This window comes from Hordeum vulgare, chromosome 7H (genome assembly GCF_904849725.1).
Source record: "Hordeum vulgare subsp. vulgare chromosome 7H, MorexV3_pseudomolecules_assembly, whole genome shotgun sequence".
In the NCBI taxonomy this organism is placed as follows: domain Eukaryota; kingdom Viridiplantae; phylum Streptophyta; class Magnoliopsida; order Poales; family Poaceae; genus Hordeum; species Hordeum vulgare.
Genome location: NC_058524.1, coordinates 624,363,810 through 624,380,284, shown reverse-complemented (window position 1 = coordinate 624,380,284; position 16,475 = coordinate 624,363,810). Strand labels below are relative to the sequence as shown.

The window sequence follows — 16,475 nt, the reverse complement described above, 5'->3', positions numbered from 1 at the left end:
TTTCCTGAACCGATTTTCCTTTTTTTCGTTTTTATTTTTCTTTATTCTTTATTCTGTTTATAATTCAAAAATGGTCTGGATTTTCAAAAAATGTTCTAGATTTGCAAAAAATATTATGGATTTTTAAAACATGTTCTGGATTTTCTAAAACTGGTTTTTGAATTCGAAAAGTGTTTTTGCTTTTTAGAAAAATATTTTGGATATTCAAAAGATATTTTTCAAATTCGGAAAATGTTTCTACTTTTTCCATAAAAATTTTCTGGATTTTGAAAACAGAGAACCACTGGAGAAACCACTGGAGAACCTAGAATGATTTTGAAAATGTTTCTGCTTTTTTCATAAAAATGTTCTAGATTTTGACAATTCTGGACCACTAGAGCAAAGAAGGCCTCACCTGAATCATCATCCAAAAACAAAGAGAAACTCCAATTCCAATCCAGCGAGAGCCAACAAACGAGAAAAGCATACTCGTAAAAAAACCCCAGAGAAATCCCCAGCGGTCTGCGAGCACGAGGCCTCCACCTGATTCAATCATTCGCACTTTCGCATCCTCCGAAAACTAACCCAAAACCCCAACACCCCCTTCCCAAACCCTAGCCCCTCGGGCGGCGGGAGGGCCTCCTCGCCGGTCCGGCTAGCATATCGCGGAGGTGCGGCGGCGGCGGCGCTCCACTCGCCCAGCCCTTCCGTCGCCGTTCGCCGCGACGCAGGCAGGGCAGACTGCGATCCGCGCCCTGCATTCTGGCAAACCCCTCCCACCCGCCAGGCAGGACAGGAGCTGCCTCCACCGTTGGTGACCCCCTCCACGCCGTCGCCATTCCCCTCCGTGAACCACCGTCGCTGCCGTTCTCCCCGACCTACTGGTCCATCTATCCGACAATCCGAAGAAAGGTGAAGAGATTTATGACAACAAGCTCATAGATGTGTGACAACAAGTGCTCATGTGTATTTTGCTAGTGCCGTGTGTGTGTCCATGATGTCCCCTCTGAATCGACCAAAACTTCCCCATCCATGTCTCAGTGAAAATACATAGATGTGACACTTGTGATATTCCAGCTATTTGACACTTGTTGATTATCTGGAGATGCCATGAGTGTGTAGAGTGTGTATGAGGTTGGAGGTGAACCATCACCCTAGCCTATTTCCATCATATTGGATACAATAGTTTCCATTTCGCATCTCTTTTGTGTTGCTAACCATTGCACCATCCGAAAATATGGAAATAAAATGCGAACTATAAGATTGACGTTCTTTGACGTCACCATTGAAAGCACCACCACCTCTTATAGATTGAATGATCTAAAGCAATCAAGGAAGAAGAGCTATATTGTACGATCCAACCAAATTTGAAGGAATCACACGCTTTAGTTATTTAGAAAAAACCTCACTCATGTTTGGATTCTGAGCATGCATAAGAATGATGTGTTTATTGCTAAGTTTAACCTTCTTTCCACTGAAAACAAGCATTGGAGCACCTAGATAATTTGCTTGCTACTTTGCTATATTTGTAAATGGGACCATGATGGTGAACCTCAATGTGAAAGCATCAGAAACCAGTTTTACTACTATGTATGGCACAAGTTGTGGATGCCCTAATGTTGATCCAGTACCGAGTTCAACCTGCTGACCATCTCCTCCACTGTTGAGTTGAACCCCTCTTCCAACTGAAATTAAATAAATTAAGTTGCACCAAATAATTAGTGAAAGCAGTGCACAACAATGAGATAGTGAAGTTAGATCATGTTTCTTTTCGACTCATATCTAAATCCTAAACAAAATCTTAATGTGTTCATACATATACAATACACTATGTGAAAACAGTGAACACAATTGCATAGTGAAAGCAGTGCACAACAATGAGATACTAAAGTTAGATCATGTATATTTTCCACTCATATGTAAATCCGAAAAAACCTTAAGTATGTTCGAATATATACAATACACTATGTGAAAGTAGCGAGCGCAAATTGCATTATACAAACAAATAATTCACGATGTAATGTACCGAATATTATAATGAGAGTTTTTACACTTCTGAGATTAATTGAAGGATATGTAATAACTATATTTTCCTCATAGCAAGATGAGGTGTCATACATTAACTAAATAATTAACTGAGTACCCATCACCCAATAGTATTTTGTGAATGCTGATATGTGAATTTTGTTTATTGGGAAATGAACAGTAAATGTGTAGGGAGAGTGAAACTGAAAATATATAATAAGGGATCACACATTGTAGAAATTGTTAGTATAAATATAAAGAGGTAGATTTCTCCCAACCTCATAGGAAAAATATTTACGTATATGTTAATTATGTACTCATTATCTACTCATAACCCATGGGGGATATACAATATGTCGTAATCTTTTGTTATACATCAAGATGTAATCTACCTGACTTGTGAATACCATATATCAACATGGTATATATTATTCAATTTGTTATTGAATATGATACTATTTGTTCATCAAGTTGCTAACTGGATTTGTATTAAAAAACTTGAAACATGGTACGTAGATATATTTAAAATATTTGTTATCAAATGTCGAATATTATCACCAAAATCACATGTGTTTTGGTAGCCTACCACAGTAATACTTAAGGCCCGCATCAGATGGAGCTTCCTTGGCGGGTGCCCATTAGTCATAGTCATGTATATGTTCGTGCAAAATATCCTCATAGAGAAGGCATTTATCTGTGGCGGTCAAAAGATGATGACTTGGTGCACGATTTTTTATAGCAAACTAGAAACATAGGCCAACTATAATATATATAGATAAGGTCACGGGTAATAATATAGCTAGCAACTAACCATATATGGTTGTCATGTCATTAACATACATCATTATTAATCACTAATATAATAGGGGTGCCATGTCATTTTTGCTTTCTCTCTCTATCTTTTTGTGGCATTTGTTTCTTGTAGAATGGATATGTTGGCTCTTGTACCAGAGATCAACCTTTTTATTTGGACTTTCTCTAGCCGAGATGGGGTATCGTACACGCCTGCCTTAAATACTATGTAAAACTATTATAGCCGTGAACGAAATCCTTAACCCATCCCTTCTCTCTCTCCTTCATTGGGGCTGTTGGATGTCAACTCCCTCTCCTTCTTGGCTCCGGCCATCGCAACTACCTGCATGGTGGCTCCCCTCTTTGTCCTTCATTGCCACACGGCTCCTAAAAAGATAAGATATTGTGTGACGCGACATATCTTGATCTGATAGAGACATGTTCTTGCCTTCGTCTATTAGCACCCCCTAAGATGCTTTGATCCGGTAATTATCTAGCCTTCCTCGGTTTTTTGTCCAAGCAACATGTGCCATGCCTCTTTACATGTTTTTGCTTCACACGTAGTGTGCCTTGTCATTAGAGCGGTATGGCTCATTTTCGAAGATGTTGTGGCACTCCATGCTTTTGTCCAATGCTAATGTCATGTAACCTAGCCTACCTAGAACTAATAGCACTACATTGTACATCCATCAAGGAATGGCGCGGCGTGGTGTGGCTTGCCTCAGTTCGGACGACATCATGGAGTGGCCTTGCCTTGGCATTGTGATGTCTCACAAATAACTAACTATTGTGTCGCCAGTCCATAACTCTCAAATATCTATGTTTTAGTGTTATTGTGGCATTTTGTTGTGCCACCCTTTTTTGGAAAGAGTGACTAAAATATATAGAAGGCATCCATTGATGCTCCATTTCAATGACTTCACACAAAATGACCTTATAATTACTTTCCTTTCTTGACATCTCAAAAGTGCATACAAATCATGTATCCGAGCTTTTAGCTTTGAGCATGATCGAAATAATTTAATATGAAAAACAAGTCAATTGGTAGAAGATAAATTTAACGATAATGATAATGATATTCTTATGTGCCCTTCCTTTCCTTAGTTAACTAGCCCGTCTATCATCTATATGTATAACCTTTCAAACTAGCTATATTGAATTCATTCATATTTATTCCTATCTTCTCATTTTTGTGTGTCTATATATCTTGAGCATGCTTTGAGCTCAGAAAATCTTGGGAGTTAGATGGTGGAATGATGAGGCGAGATGGATATATTGACTCTACTATCATGAAGGAAATGGTGTAATCAAGAAAATGATGTTTCTTTATTTGGTTCTATTAATAAAATGTTTTTATAATCATTGAGATGTACAAGTTTTCCCTTGGAAAATTGTTTGTTATTTCTTCCTTTCCATGAAAACACAAGGTCAGTTGTACTAATCTTGATGATTTATATATGTGCGTGAGATGGATGTGAGAGAATTTGTGTCATCGTGCATGAGTTTGTGTAGCTTGCATCAATTTGGTTGTCAACTGTTTACATGTAGACTTGTGCAAAGGATAAGATATCAAAGGGAATTTGGTTTCGAAGAAAATATGTGTTGGCATTCATAGGTGGGCCTACATAGAAACCCGATGAGGAAAGCCACAAAGCCAAGGAGGACGAGAGAATATGTAGCATTACAGAAAGGCTTGTGTGATACTTGATTCCACTTCTATCATTTCACTGTGCTACTATATTATTTGAGCGAGACCCTTCCTGTACAATTTATAAAGCAAGGATTTGGGCATCTAAACAAGCTGGCCGACAGATGTTTAACTGGAGAACCTAGAAAAAGCATCTACCATCCATTTTTACCATCCATATATAGGACTATCTATATAATACAATCACCTATTTCTACGTGCTCAAGTTCTTATAATTTTGGCTTATGTGAGGAAAAACTAATGATGCATGTGTGCTTATAAGTATTGGTACCCAGTAACTAAGCATTGTTGTTACAAGATATGAGCATTTCGTCCATTCCACGAGACTGGTTTTTTTGCTAACCACATCTAGACACCGTGTATGCATACCTGTATTTATTTTTTATATCTCAACACACAGCATGTGAATTGATATTATCAAACTATGTGGATTCGAGGGAGTACTATATTTTTTTACAAATTGATACATCATGCGGAAAATAGCTGCATGCATCAATTAATGCAGATCCCAGGGGTTCCCTTGTTAAAAAAAATCATAGATGTGCAAAAGTGAACCCCTGTTTAAAAAAAAGGAAAAATCTAAGGAGAAGCACCCCATAGTAGCTCTTCCATGCGGCGGCTTGAACACGCATGCAAGAATCTTCTACCTCATGATTACATCATTGCATTAAATATTTTTTGAATTTTAAAAATGATTTATCTCACATATTAATAATTTGATTGGAAATTCGTTTTCATCATTAGGTTCGTCTCGACGAGACCTTCAAAATAAGATCCCATGTTGACATGTTTCCTTGATTTTTTTCGTCGTTCCGAGTTGCCATATTTATGTCTATCATAGTTGTCATCTTACGGATGTACAATTGTCAGAAAAATTATACTTAGTTACCGGGACAATAATTTTTACTTTTTAAGTATTTCAGTGTTATGTGGAGCTAAAAAATGGTTATCAAAGCACTAACAATAAGCAAGTAAATGCATGAACCAGCACAAGTATAATGAATCAAGTTTTTTAGTCGGGTATATCGACATTCATAAACCTGATAACCAAGTTGATTTAATGTGAGAATTATGTAAAAAATAATGTGACAAGTAAGTGATAATAATCTGGCAAGTACTGACGAAAATAAAAGTTATTAGAGCATGTCGACATGGGATCTAGTTTTGAAGATCTCGTCGCGATAAAGTCAGTGATGAAAACGGATCATTAATTGAGATAAAGGTTTGAGAGATAAATCTTTTTAAAAATGCAAAATCAAAAGAATACGTAATGATGTCATGTTGTATGCATGCAAAAATGGATGAAAGGGAACCGTCGTATGGGAAGATTAATATGCGGCGTCCCTCCCTAATGAAGTTCAAAAAAAAAATCATAGATGTGCACAAGTAACGATTTAAGTACAACTTGCCTTGGCGGTAATATTGATGATGGTGGTGTCGGATAGGAATGGCATGCTGCTGGTGTGGGTGATGGCAAGTCGGAGTACCTCCACCTCTGCCAGCACCCTCACTAGTATTCCATTTGTGTTTTCGCAGTGGATATGCAATAGCACACTCTTATCTGAAAACCAGACCTTGATCTCTGGAAGCCATGTTGCCAACTGGCTCGGCTCACTAACATCAACTTTGCCGTAGTCGCTGGTGCGCCCCCCTAGATAGGGCCTGTTCTTGTGGACAAGAACAGCGGAGCAGATGGTGGTTGTGGCAGCATGTGTGTTGTTGTTCTCGAGGATCTTCACCTTCTCATGGAGCTCTCTCACGTGCTTCACCGCATCCTCAATAATCGTTGCCTTGTTCATCTATCACATCAGAATCACATCAGTTCCCCATCATCTTTCTCAATCTTAATTAACACATGCAATCTTAATTTCTTAATTCATTGGTTAATTAATCAATCCAAGGTTCTTCCAAGCAAGCGTGCACACATAAGGACAACATACCAATAAGCTAAATTAATCCAAGTTGCTTTTGAATTTATAGAGCATATCATACCAATATGATAGCTTCCTTTATCATGCCTTCCTGGGTGTACTAGTTTACATGATGAAGCATAATAATGTATCATCTAGGGACGATTTTTACTGATGATTTCAATACTATAGCCAAACTCAAAACGCGGGGAACCTCATAAACACAGAGGTTATGCCTCTACGCCAAAATCCATACTTTGCAGTTTATACCAAGTCACCACCACCTTTGGTCGATATCATAATATAGACATGCAATTTTAATTAATAATAATAGTTGCTCCCAAGGCCTTATGGAAATCTAAAAACAACATATTTCTCCCAAATCCTGGGGACGTTTCATCTCAATATCTCGCTGTGTAGCTATATCCCAATTGCTTCGGAGCTGCTTTCTTTTCTTCATTTGATTTACCATCGTATTAGTTCTTCTGAATGCTAGCTTGTGGAAAAATCAACCACCACTCCATTCTTCTAAATCCCTCTTTGATGAATTGTTCAGTCTGTCCAATCGCAGCTGATGATCTCACGCACGCAATGATTTTTTCTTTAAGGTTAGAGCATCGTCACAACACCTTTTCTAGCAGGTACGTCGAAATCTAGTACTCCCTCTAATCCAAATTAATTGTCGCAGCTATAGTACAATTGGATCGGAGGGAGTACCATTAACTGGTAGGAGCAATTGAAACACACCCATGTGGCAAAATTATGCTTTTGTTTGTTTCTAAAATATGTTGAAGATGCTTAAGTTTCATTTTATAAGAAAAATCCATTTTTCCTTGAGAACATGTACAAGCGAAAATATTAAAAAGAATGCAACGTTGGCTAACAAGTTTGTTTTCAGTAAAAAGTATGTTCCTGGTGTGTACCAAATAGTGAAAAATAGCTATCAGGCGTGGGTTTTCACAGACGTTCTAAACATATTAAAACAAAGATGGATAGAATAGCTTATAAAACGGATGGCATCTCCCTCCTCGCCAAAATCCTGGACTGTAGTTTAATTAATTTGCAGTACATGGTAATAGCTAACAGCAAGAAGCGTGCAGGGGATGAAATCCATGGAATAGGATGAAGAACACAAGAAAGTAGCTGAGGAGGTAGTGATGGATATAAGACAAAACCTTCTTGAGGCCAGGGATAAGACTGGAGAGTTCCATGAGTCGCTGGTTGATCTTCTCCCTGCGGTCGCGCTCTGCAATTACGTGGTCCCTGGCGGGATCAGGCGATGTCGACGACGTAGCGGAGCCCTGCAAGCTGCTCCCGGATGTTCTCGCGCGGGCATGCTTACGTCCTCCTCTCGTGGCCGACTGTGTCAATGCAGCGCTAGACTTCCAGCTTATTGGCGTGCTAGGTCTGGCGACGGCGGCGTAGACCGCCACATCACCGGAGCTGCTATCCCGGTTGTCACCAGGAAGAGGCTGGGGAGCGGTGCGAAGTTCCTGCTGCAATGGGAAGGCGTCAGCAGTATGCTCGCCGCAGTGGAAGCTGTCAATATCGTATACTGGAGAGGTGGCGGCGGGGAAGGTGTGCTGGTCCAGCGTGTTTATCGCCCACTGCAGGAAGCTCGAGTCCTCCATGTCGATCGATGGATCAAGATTACAGACTCCCAACTAATGCTAATAAGTATTACATTACACCCCAGAGAACATAAGTAGCCTATAGCTTGCTAGATGCATTACAAATGTGTTGGTTACGGTGTATATATAGCTAGCTAGAGAGCCTAGAGATGCATCATACCAAGTGCAAAACAGTGGAAAATGGACCACAACCTGGGGGCATATAATATTGTCTACTAGTGCACATTCCGAATTAGATCCAAATTTGAGCAGACAGGTGGGCCAATGGGCCATAAATATAGTTATGGGAATTGTAATTGTGTGTCCGGGCCGGGTAAGAAATGTTTTGCTCTAGCACAGTATACTTATTTATTATTTCGAAATTCTATATTTTTGTGGCTCGCAATTTAATTTAGTATGAAAAAAATCCGTTTGGAGTTGAACTTTGTTTTATCTTCTTTCGTTATAACGTAAATTAGCTCTCACAAAAATCATGTTTAATGTAAATGTTTGTTTAATTGGCTTCTAAAGCAACATAGACATATTTATTGATCTAGACAATTTGCGTTCATGTCAACTATAATTTCGTTTTGGGCCGAACAGAAGATTGCGACTATATTTTTTAATGAGACATACAAAAATATTTTTGGATCCGACGGCCAAACAAGTTCTTCCATCCAACTAGGAGTTTGTTTGCATCATCATTTACAAATTCCTTTTGAATATTACTTTCTTTATCCTAACTAGACTTTTCATGAATCTAAAGGATACAATGTGCATTGTTGCGGAAATGGGTTTGATGAAAATTTGGGTTAATAACATGAGAACCAAATAAAAAATAATGACTTAATATATTTGATTACGTATAGTTGTAACATTATTTATAGAATATTAAGTAGAGTAATTTAATGGAAAATATTTTATCATGCACGAATGAATATTTTGATGGGTCTCTTCCCATGCATGATTATATATTGAGGTGGGCCTGATCCAATCCATGACAATATGGTGAGGTGCTTGCTTCCATATTGAGATAATAAGCTAGTGAGGATGACTCTCTTAGGTATATATATGATACATCCAGATGATTGACATATGCAACAGACGTGGCGGTTTCCGCAAAGTTCATGACTCGGTCAAGTCGATTACATATCATCCAATTCGCATCTTTCTGATCCAACCGCACCGCCCTCCTAGCCATATTGGCTCGCGTACTATCCACGATGAAGTTTTCATGGCCACCATGTCCCACATGGTGAGAGCAATCCCATGATATCTACAACTTCAGCCATTCACCATCATAATCTTTCTCAATGCCATTCTCGTGTGTCCTGATTTAAAATAATTGAGTGGCCCAAACACAGTTTGTAGTGCCAATTTCTTCGTACCTGCTTGAAATTTGGTGTGTGTGTGGAGGATGAGAAGAAGAGAGAGGGAGAGAGAGAGAGAGAGAGAGAGGGAGAGAGAGGGGGAGAGGGAGAGAGTGAGTGAGAGAGATAGAGAGCAAGAGAGAGAGTATTATTTATTTTACAGATTCGAAATAGAATAGGATGGAAATGACCGGCCAACTTTTTCATGCACTTGCAGTACAAATTTAAATTATATCTTCTAAATGCTTAGAAATGCACATAACTTAAATATAGCTAACACACCTGAATAATGCCAAGTTTTGACGTGGAACATGTGATAGTGTATAGAAAAAGTTTCAAGGTCAAACTATGAAACAAACTACACTTCTCCTTCGAACCTGACATGTTCCCTACCGAAATCAAGGTTCTTCCTCCTAGAAGATCCATTTTTTGAGTGGTCTGCATGCAGGAAATCTTTGTGAAATATTCTAGAATTCTTTCCACCGATATTAAGGGTCATATCATAAAACCAAGCCATGTTTCGGTTTTTTATGACTTCCTTCGAGCTTTAAGAATTAAAATCTATACCTATACTAATTAGGCACTCTCAAGAAATTCCTACGTTAATCAGAAAATATCAGCCGTTAATCATGTGGGACCGAATTATTGCGGTGGTGATTAACCCGTTAGAAATTCCCACCTTAAACCAAGAAACAATACCGTCTATTTTACGGGACCAAGTTATAATCGTCGATATCAAATTTCTGTGCGTAAAACCAAGAAAAAAATGGAACCGCCTATTTTATGGGACCAAGTTATAATAGTCTAGATCTAACTTCTGTGCATAGAGTCCAGGGGAAAAAAATGTATGAGTGTCTTCTTGATATCATTGCATCACGGGCTTCTACGCATATTAGCAGCCAATCCTCCTCCGCCTCTTCTCTCCCCCACCCTCTAATCAGATTTATTTGCTTGATTTAAACACAACCATGCTCACGTGGCTTCTTTTCTGGCTCAAATACATGCTCGATCAGGATGTTGTGCGGGCGTTCTCTTGCCGAACAAATGAATCTCGTCCGATGCAGCAGGTCGGTACGTACTTGGTATTAAATGGAGTTGGTATTAATGGGGTTTCTCGCGTGCGTTTGTTAGCAGCTTAAATATGTACTCCCTTCGTTCCATAATATAAGTTTTTTTAGAGATTTCATTAGAGGACTGCATACGGATGTATGTAGACATACTTTAGAATGTAGATTCATTCATTTTGCTTTGTATGTAGTCCTTTAGTAAAATTGCTTAAAAGACTTATATTTAGAAACGGAGGGAGTACGTCCTATCTTCTTTTTTTTTTTGCAGGTAAATACGGAGTATATAGTATGTCCTAGCTACTAGCCCATCTGGCCGGCCGGAAATGATCAACCTGCTTAGGAAATCAGCTTACCTACGTGCGTTCGTGCAATGTAAGCTGCAACCTCTGTCAAAATCCTCTCTTTCTCTCTGTCACAATTCCCGTCCAGGTCCAATGAGTAGTTAGGCCATCATTGGAATTGATAGAAATTAACTTATGGAATAATCCCGGCACAAGGCGCAATGGCATTTAATTTAGGTGGCACATTAAGTTAACGTACAGTAGGTTATCATGATGAATGGCAGCAATTTTAATACTCCCTCCGTCAGTGCTTAAAAATTCTCTGGAAGCTAGGTGGTTATTGATTAGATGTGAGATAGGCGTGAAAATGACATTCACACTACACATGCATATAAAAGTAGTACAACGGTGTACTAATTAGCTATTAGAAGTAAATGCAATGCGTCATAAACCTTGTCTATTATGGAAATGCACGTAAATTTAACCGTGTCTTCTAAACCGTAACGGAGGGAGTATAGTTTATATTTTATTAGTCTGTTCTCTATGGTTCATACTCCGATGAAGAATGCACTTACAGTGGAATACCTTAGACATACTCAACTACAAGTTGAGAACAATCACATGGTTCTGAAGCGTGGAGCTCTAAAACAAATCAGAACATTACCTATTAATTATTGCCCATTATTTTTCTTCTTTTTGTCCCTCACCAGCTTGCATGTCACTTTTAATGTTTAATTCATGACCAACCGATTGCTATATGACATAATTTTTTCACTGACTCCCACATGATTGGATGTTAAATCACATTGCAATTTCCCATTCTTGTCTTCCCGTCCACACTTACTAACTATGAAGCACATTTTATTGTTCTTTCCAGTCAAATAGGCTTCGCGGTGATGCATCAATTTCCATGGTTCTACATTGTAGTAACTCATACTTTGAAGAAATCTATGTCTCATATATATATACTAATTCGAGGCTACCTATCTACCACCATGTTAACCCACATCTTCTCATTTAATTAATGATTACGATCATATCTAAGCAAAGGAGCTTATTCCTAGGAGATTACACATGGCTGGAAACTAGCGTTGAAATAATCTTATTATAAATAAAGTAGACAGCCCTTTGATCCACAGTATTCTTTAAAGGCGGATGAGAGAAAAGCATAGCATAACCTCTTGCATCCTACAGGACACAAACTATGTTTGTTTGCACTATATGAAAAACATGGCATTGTTTCCAAGAGTCCGAAGGGATTAGCGCAAACGAACACTTTTTTACTTATGTATTTAATCCATACAAATATGTTTTGATTGATGGCAGTTTGCCATTTTTAAAATTTAATTTGGCATATGTAAATTATGGTGTGTTGTGTTATCAAGGTACCATAAACCGGAAGATGGAATTGAGAATCATATTTTTCTACAGGCACATTCAATATTAATTACTATAAATTTTATTTCTATCATCATGATACTCATGTTAATAGTACTTAACCAATAAAATCTAAAAATAGTATAGCCCATGCGGGTGCACAGGTTGATGACTAGTGCCAATAATTGGTGTTTAGGAATTGTTTTATTTGATAAGGCCTAAAATTATCTCAAGTACACAAATAAAAAATTCAACCCATTACTAACCATGATTTAAGATACATGCAATTCATTAAATGCCTAGAAATTAAGTCATATGCTTAAATATAGGAGATAAAACAAAAAAAGGACCAAAAATTGACATGTACAATTTCATGGTGTATACTAAGTGTAAAAATAATTTCAAAGCCAACGAACGAAGTCGCCCGATATGATACGCATGCAAACATGTATGTGTCTATGGCTAGAGAAAGCAAAGAGAAGAAAGAAGGAAACAAAGAATACGAGAAGAAAAAATGCAAGGAGAAAAGGACAAAAAGAAAGGAGACGATAAGAATGCAGGCGAAATAAAAGAAAGAAAATTAAAAAGTGGTGGAAAACTATTTATCTAGTGCTCTTTGTTCGGTGTACTCGTCCGAGGTGACCGCATTGTCACCCTCCCATCAACCACGGCGGCGATGGATACATGTCACATGGTTTGCCGAGTGTCGTCTATAGGATACTCACCAAAGATTGGCTTTGCTAAGGGACATGTTTTTTCCAAGTTATTTTTTATTTTGTGCGTGCCACAAAACTTGGACTTTGCTGAGTGTTATCTTGATGTCGAGTATTTTCGTATGCATTTGGTTTAGGCACTTGGCATAAAATCATTTTTCCGAGGTGAATTCAGTCAATGCACCACACATATCTCATATTTAAGGAAACTATTGTAGACTTCTATGAATCAAAATGGTTTGGATCTTCCAACTAAATATCTAGATTAACTCTAATATTTAATATTATTTCTTGCATGCAATTTAATTTGGCATGGATGATATTTTTGAATAGATTGATAGGATTTGAGACAAATCATCATTTGGGTTAGAGAATAATTTTTTGTGGCAACTATAATTTGTGAACATAATACTCCCTCAGATCCATATTAATTGATGATGCTTTACTACAACCTTGTACTAAAATTTCACTAAAAAGCATCAACTAATATGGATCGGAGGGAGTAGGAAATTGTGTGCCCAAAGAAGTCTTTTTAACACATACAACAACATTTTGCCTCCATAGACTAGATAATTTCTTCCATTAAAGTATGAGTTCGCTAGCATCAACATAACAAATAATTATAAACACTACATACATTAGTTTCAAATTAAATTGAGTTTTGTATCTAAAGAAATGTCTTGTTGTTTTCATGTAACGCGGGTTTTTATTTCCATGATTTTATATCATCTCCTTGCAAAGGCCTTTCACGTTGCTTCCTTTCGATCCATCCACACCGTCCTCCAAATCGTACCGGATTGTGGGCGATCCACGATGGAATCGCCATAGCCACTATACCTTCCATGGGTTGAGTGCTCTAATTGGATCTACAACTTCATCCGGTCACTATCATAATCATGTTTATTGACATTGTCGTGTGCCCTGATTCCAACCACCATATACTCCAACCCAAATGTGTCTTGTTCATTGTTTGAACCTCCTCAAAAATATGGAGTGGACTCGTTGTTGTGTGTGTGTGCTTGGGGGGGGAGTGTGTGTTTATGTGTGTATGTGTGTGTGTGTGTTGTGAGAGAGAGAGGGGGGGGGGATAGAGAGAGAGAGAGAGAGAGAGAGAGAGAGAGTTAACCTCAGATGGTTAGGAATCTTGTGGTGGAACATTCCACTAAGGTTCAAGTTCTAGATCAGCGCGGGTCTCATTCATGGATTTATTCAAAGATATTTTAAACATCCGTTTAACGGGGGATGACTTTTCTATTGACTATGTGATTGTGATTGTATTAACTTCATCAATCTTAAAATTTATTGGCTCAGTCTTTCAAATGTGGTCTTGTAGAAATGTGTATGTACGCGTGTTCATAGGGGTAACTGTTCTTGTGTCTAAATATGCGTCTACTTTTGTTTAAGAAAGCAAGAGAGAGATGAGCAATTATTTATGTTGTAGATCTGATAGTCGGCGAGGGCCATCGGCCTGTTTCCGTTAGTTATGGACTGCTCTCCCGGTAAGGAAACCAGCCACTTGCCACCATGAGTTAAAGTCTTTATCACACCAACTGTTGGATGAAGGGAACGAGAGTGGAAATGGGGATCGAGTCTTTATGATTGGTGCAGCATTTGCAGCCAGAAGTAAACAAAAACGATTAAATGATGCACCCTATGCATGGTACCCACTCGCCTGACATGCCACGCATGCACATGGAGGTACGGCACACGTTCACCTGGCACTCCAGATCAATAATTAAAGACTGGGCGGTGGCGGCAGCGTAATGAGGGACGTGAAGCTCAGGCCACCACCGGCAGGTTGTTCTTTCACAAATGTTACATCGATCAACTAACGGACATTAAGCATCTACACCGGTCATAATAACACAATGGTCCGGACCCCTTAAATGAACCTCACACGTCCCGACTGATTGATATCCCTCATATTCAGCTCAAGGACGGATATGCAGGAGCCCGGACATGTACGGACATGCCCGCCACGTCGAACCTGACACTTTGACCCCCACCGTAGTTTGCACCAAATACATCACGTAGAACAGTCGGATACGTTTGTTGATTTCCTCTCTCCTTCCTCCTCGCGCCATCCCTCTCGCAGCTCCGTCGCCGCACACGCTCCGCGGCCGTTCGTAGCATCTGTCTCATCAGCTCCGTCAGAGGAGTCTTCTGTCCTGTCAACGCCACAGAGGACGTCGTCGCCGGCCTGAAAGACACCGCGGTATGTCTGGCGACTCTCTGGATCTGCCTTGCGCTGGATGTGTTCGACACAATGTGTGACCGAATTTCGATGCTTCGTCCGGCTAGGAGTATGGACAGATGGAGCTTGATCAACCGATTGAACATGAGTTCTTCGATTCATCGAATTCAGACGAAGAAGTGGACATGAGCATGCTCATGACCAGACAAGAGGAAATGAACCAACAAGTGAAGCATATTCTCAATTTCAAGTGTTCAACCAAAGGGAGAAGATTGATCAATCAGGATAGGGTATCCGGAGCAAATCTACGTTACAGAAGGATTACTTTGCTTCGAACCTAACTTTCTCGATGATCCATGGTTTCGTCATTGTTTTCGCATAAGAAAACCATTGTTTTTGCGCTTTGTGGATGCAGTGGAGGCACACACGACTACTTCAAGCTAACAAGGGATTGTTATGGTAAACTCTTTTTCTATGCCAGACAGAAGTGCATGGCTGCTCTGAAATGCTTGCACTTGGTACCGTGGTAGATGTCGTTGGTGAGATGTTCAGGATGGGGGAGAGCTCATGCCTCAAGACCACTGTCAAGTTTTTCCATGTTGTGGTCGAGGTGTTTGGAGCAGAGTATCTGAAAGAACCAAATGTGCAGGACACAAAGAAGTTGTTGGCTATTGGAGAGGCCAGAGGGTTTTCAGGAATGCTCGGATCAATTGATTGCATGCATTGGCAGTGGAAGAATCGTCCCAAAGTTTTGCGATGAATGTATAAAGGTCATTTCGTGCACGCGCAACTACTCAATGATCTGGTGGAGCATATGTGAAACGACAATAAAAATCAAAGAGATGATTGATTGTGCACTTCAAATAAATTTGATATAAACACTATTTATATTCGACACCAACATTTGTTATTTACGTGTGATATTAGTTTGTGTGATGGACATGCATGATTTTGCATGGATTTGAGAGTCCGGATATGAAAAATATGAATTCAGGCAGCGACATATGTAGGGTCGTCCGAATGCATCCACGAACGGGCCCGACGCATCCGTTGACATATAGGGGGTCGGATTTGCCCAATTCGACTATAAATGCTCTTATATTTTGATTATGAGAGAAACACAACTCGTGCTAAGAGATTATCTTTTAGTTTTAAGACAAATAACTTTTTCGCCACTCTTTCTAACCCAGCAATAGTCCTACAGGGTATTGCCAATTAATTTAATGTTCGCATAATCTCATTGAAACTACCCTAATGATATGTTTTTTTCTTAGTTAGTCACTTATTTTACCATTTTTCCTTGATCACTTTGGTGCCTATTTTTCAGAATAAATTATAAATTGGAAGTTTCACACAGCACACAACTCAATACCAGTGGCATCATCTCCTCTCAGACTGGATTTTCTACTCTCGGGTGTTCTTGCCAAGTTTCATTGAAAAATAGTATCC

The 16,475-nt window shown here is 39.1% G+C and overlaps 1 protein-coding gene across 1 annotated transcript; it reads right to left on the bottom strand.

Moving 5' to 3' along the window:
* Positions 1 to 1,592: 1,592 nt before the first annotated feature.
* On the bottom strand, positions 1,593 to 8,045 carry LOC123413637 (transcription factor NAI1-like). The gene is made up of 3 exons (XM_045106574.1): positions 7,590 to 8,045; positions 5,914 to 6,303; positions 1,593 to 1,664 (listed from the first exon to the last, which is right to left on the bottom strand). Exons 1-3 carry the CDS (start codon positions 8,043 to 8,045, stop codon positions 1,593 to 1,595), a joined length of 918 nt encoding a protein of 305 aa, XP_044962509.1.
* Between the last annotated feature and the right edge of the window lie 8,430 nt (positions 8,046 to 16,475).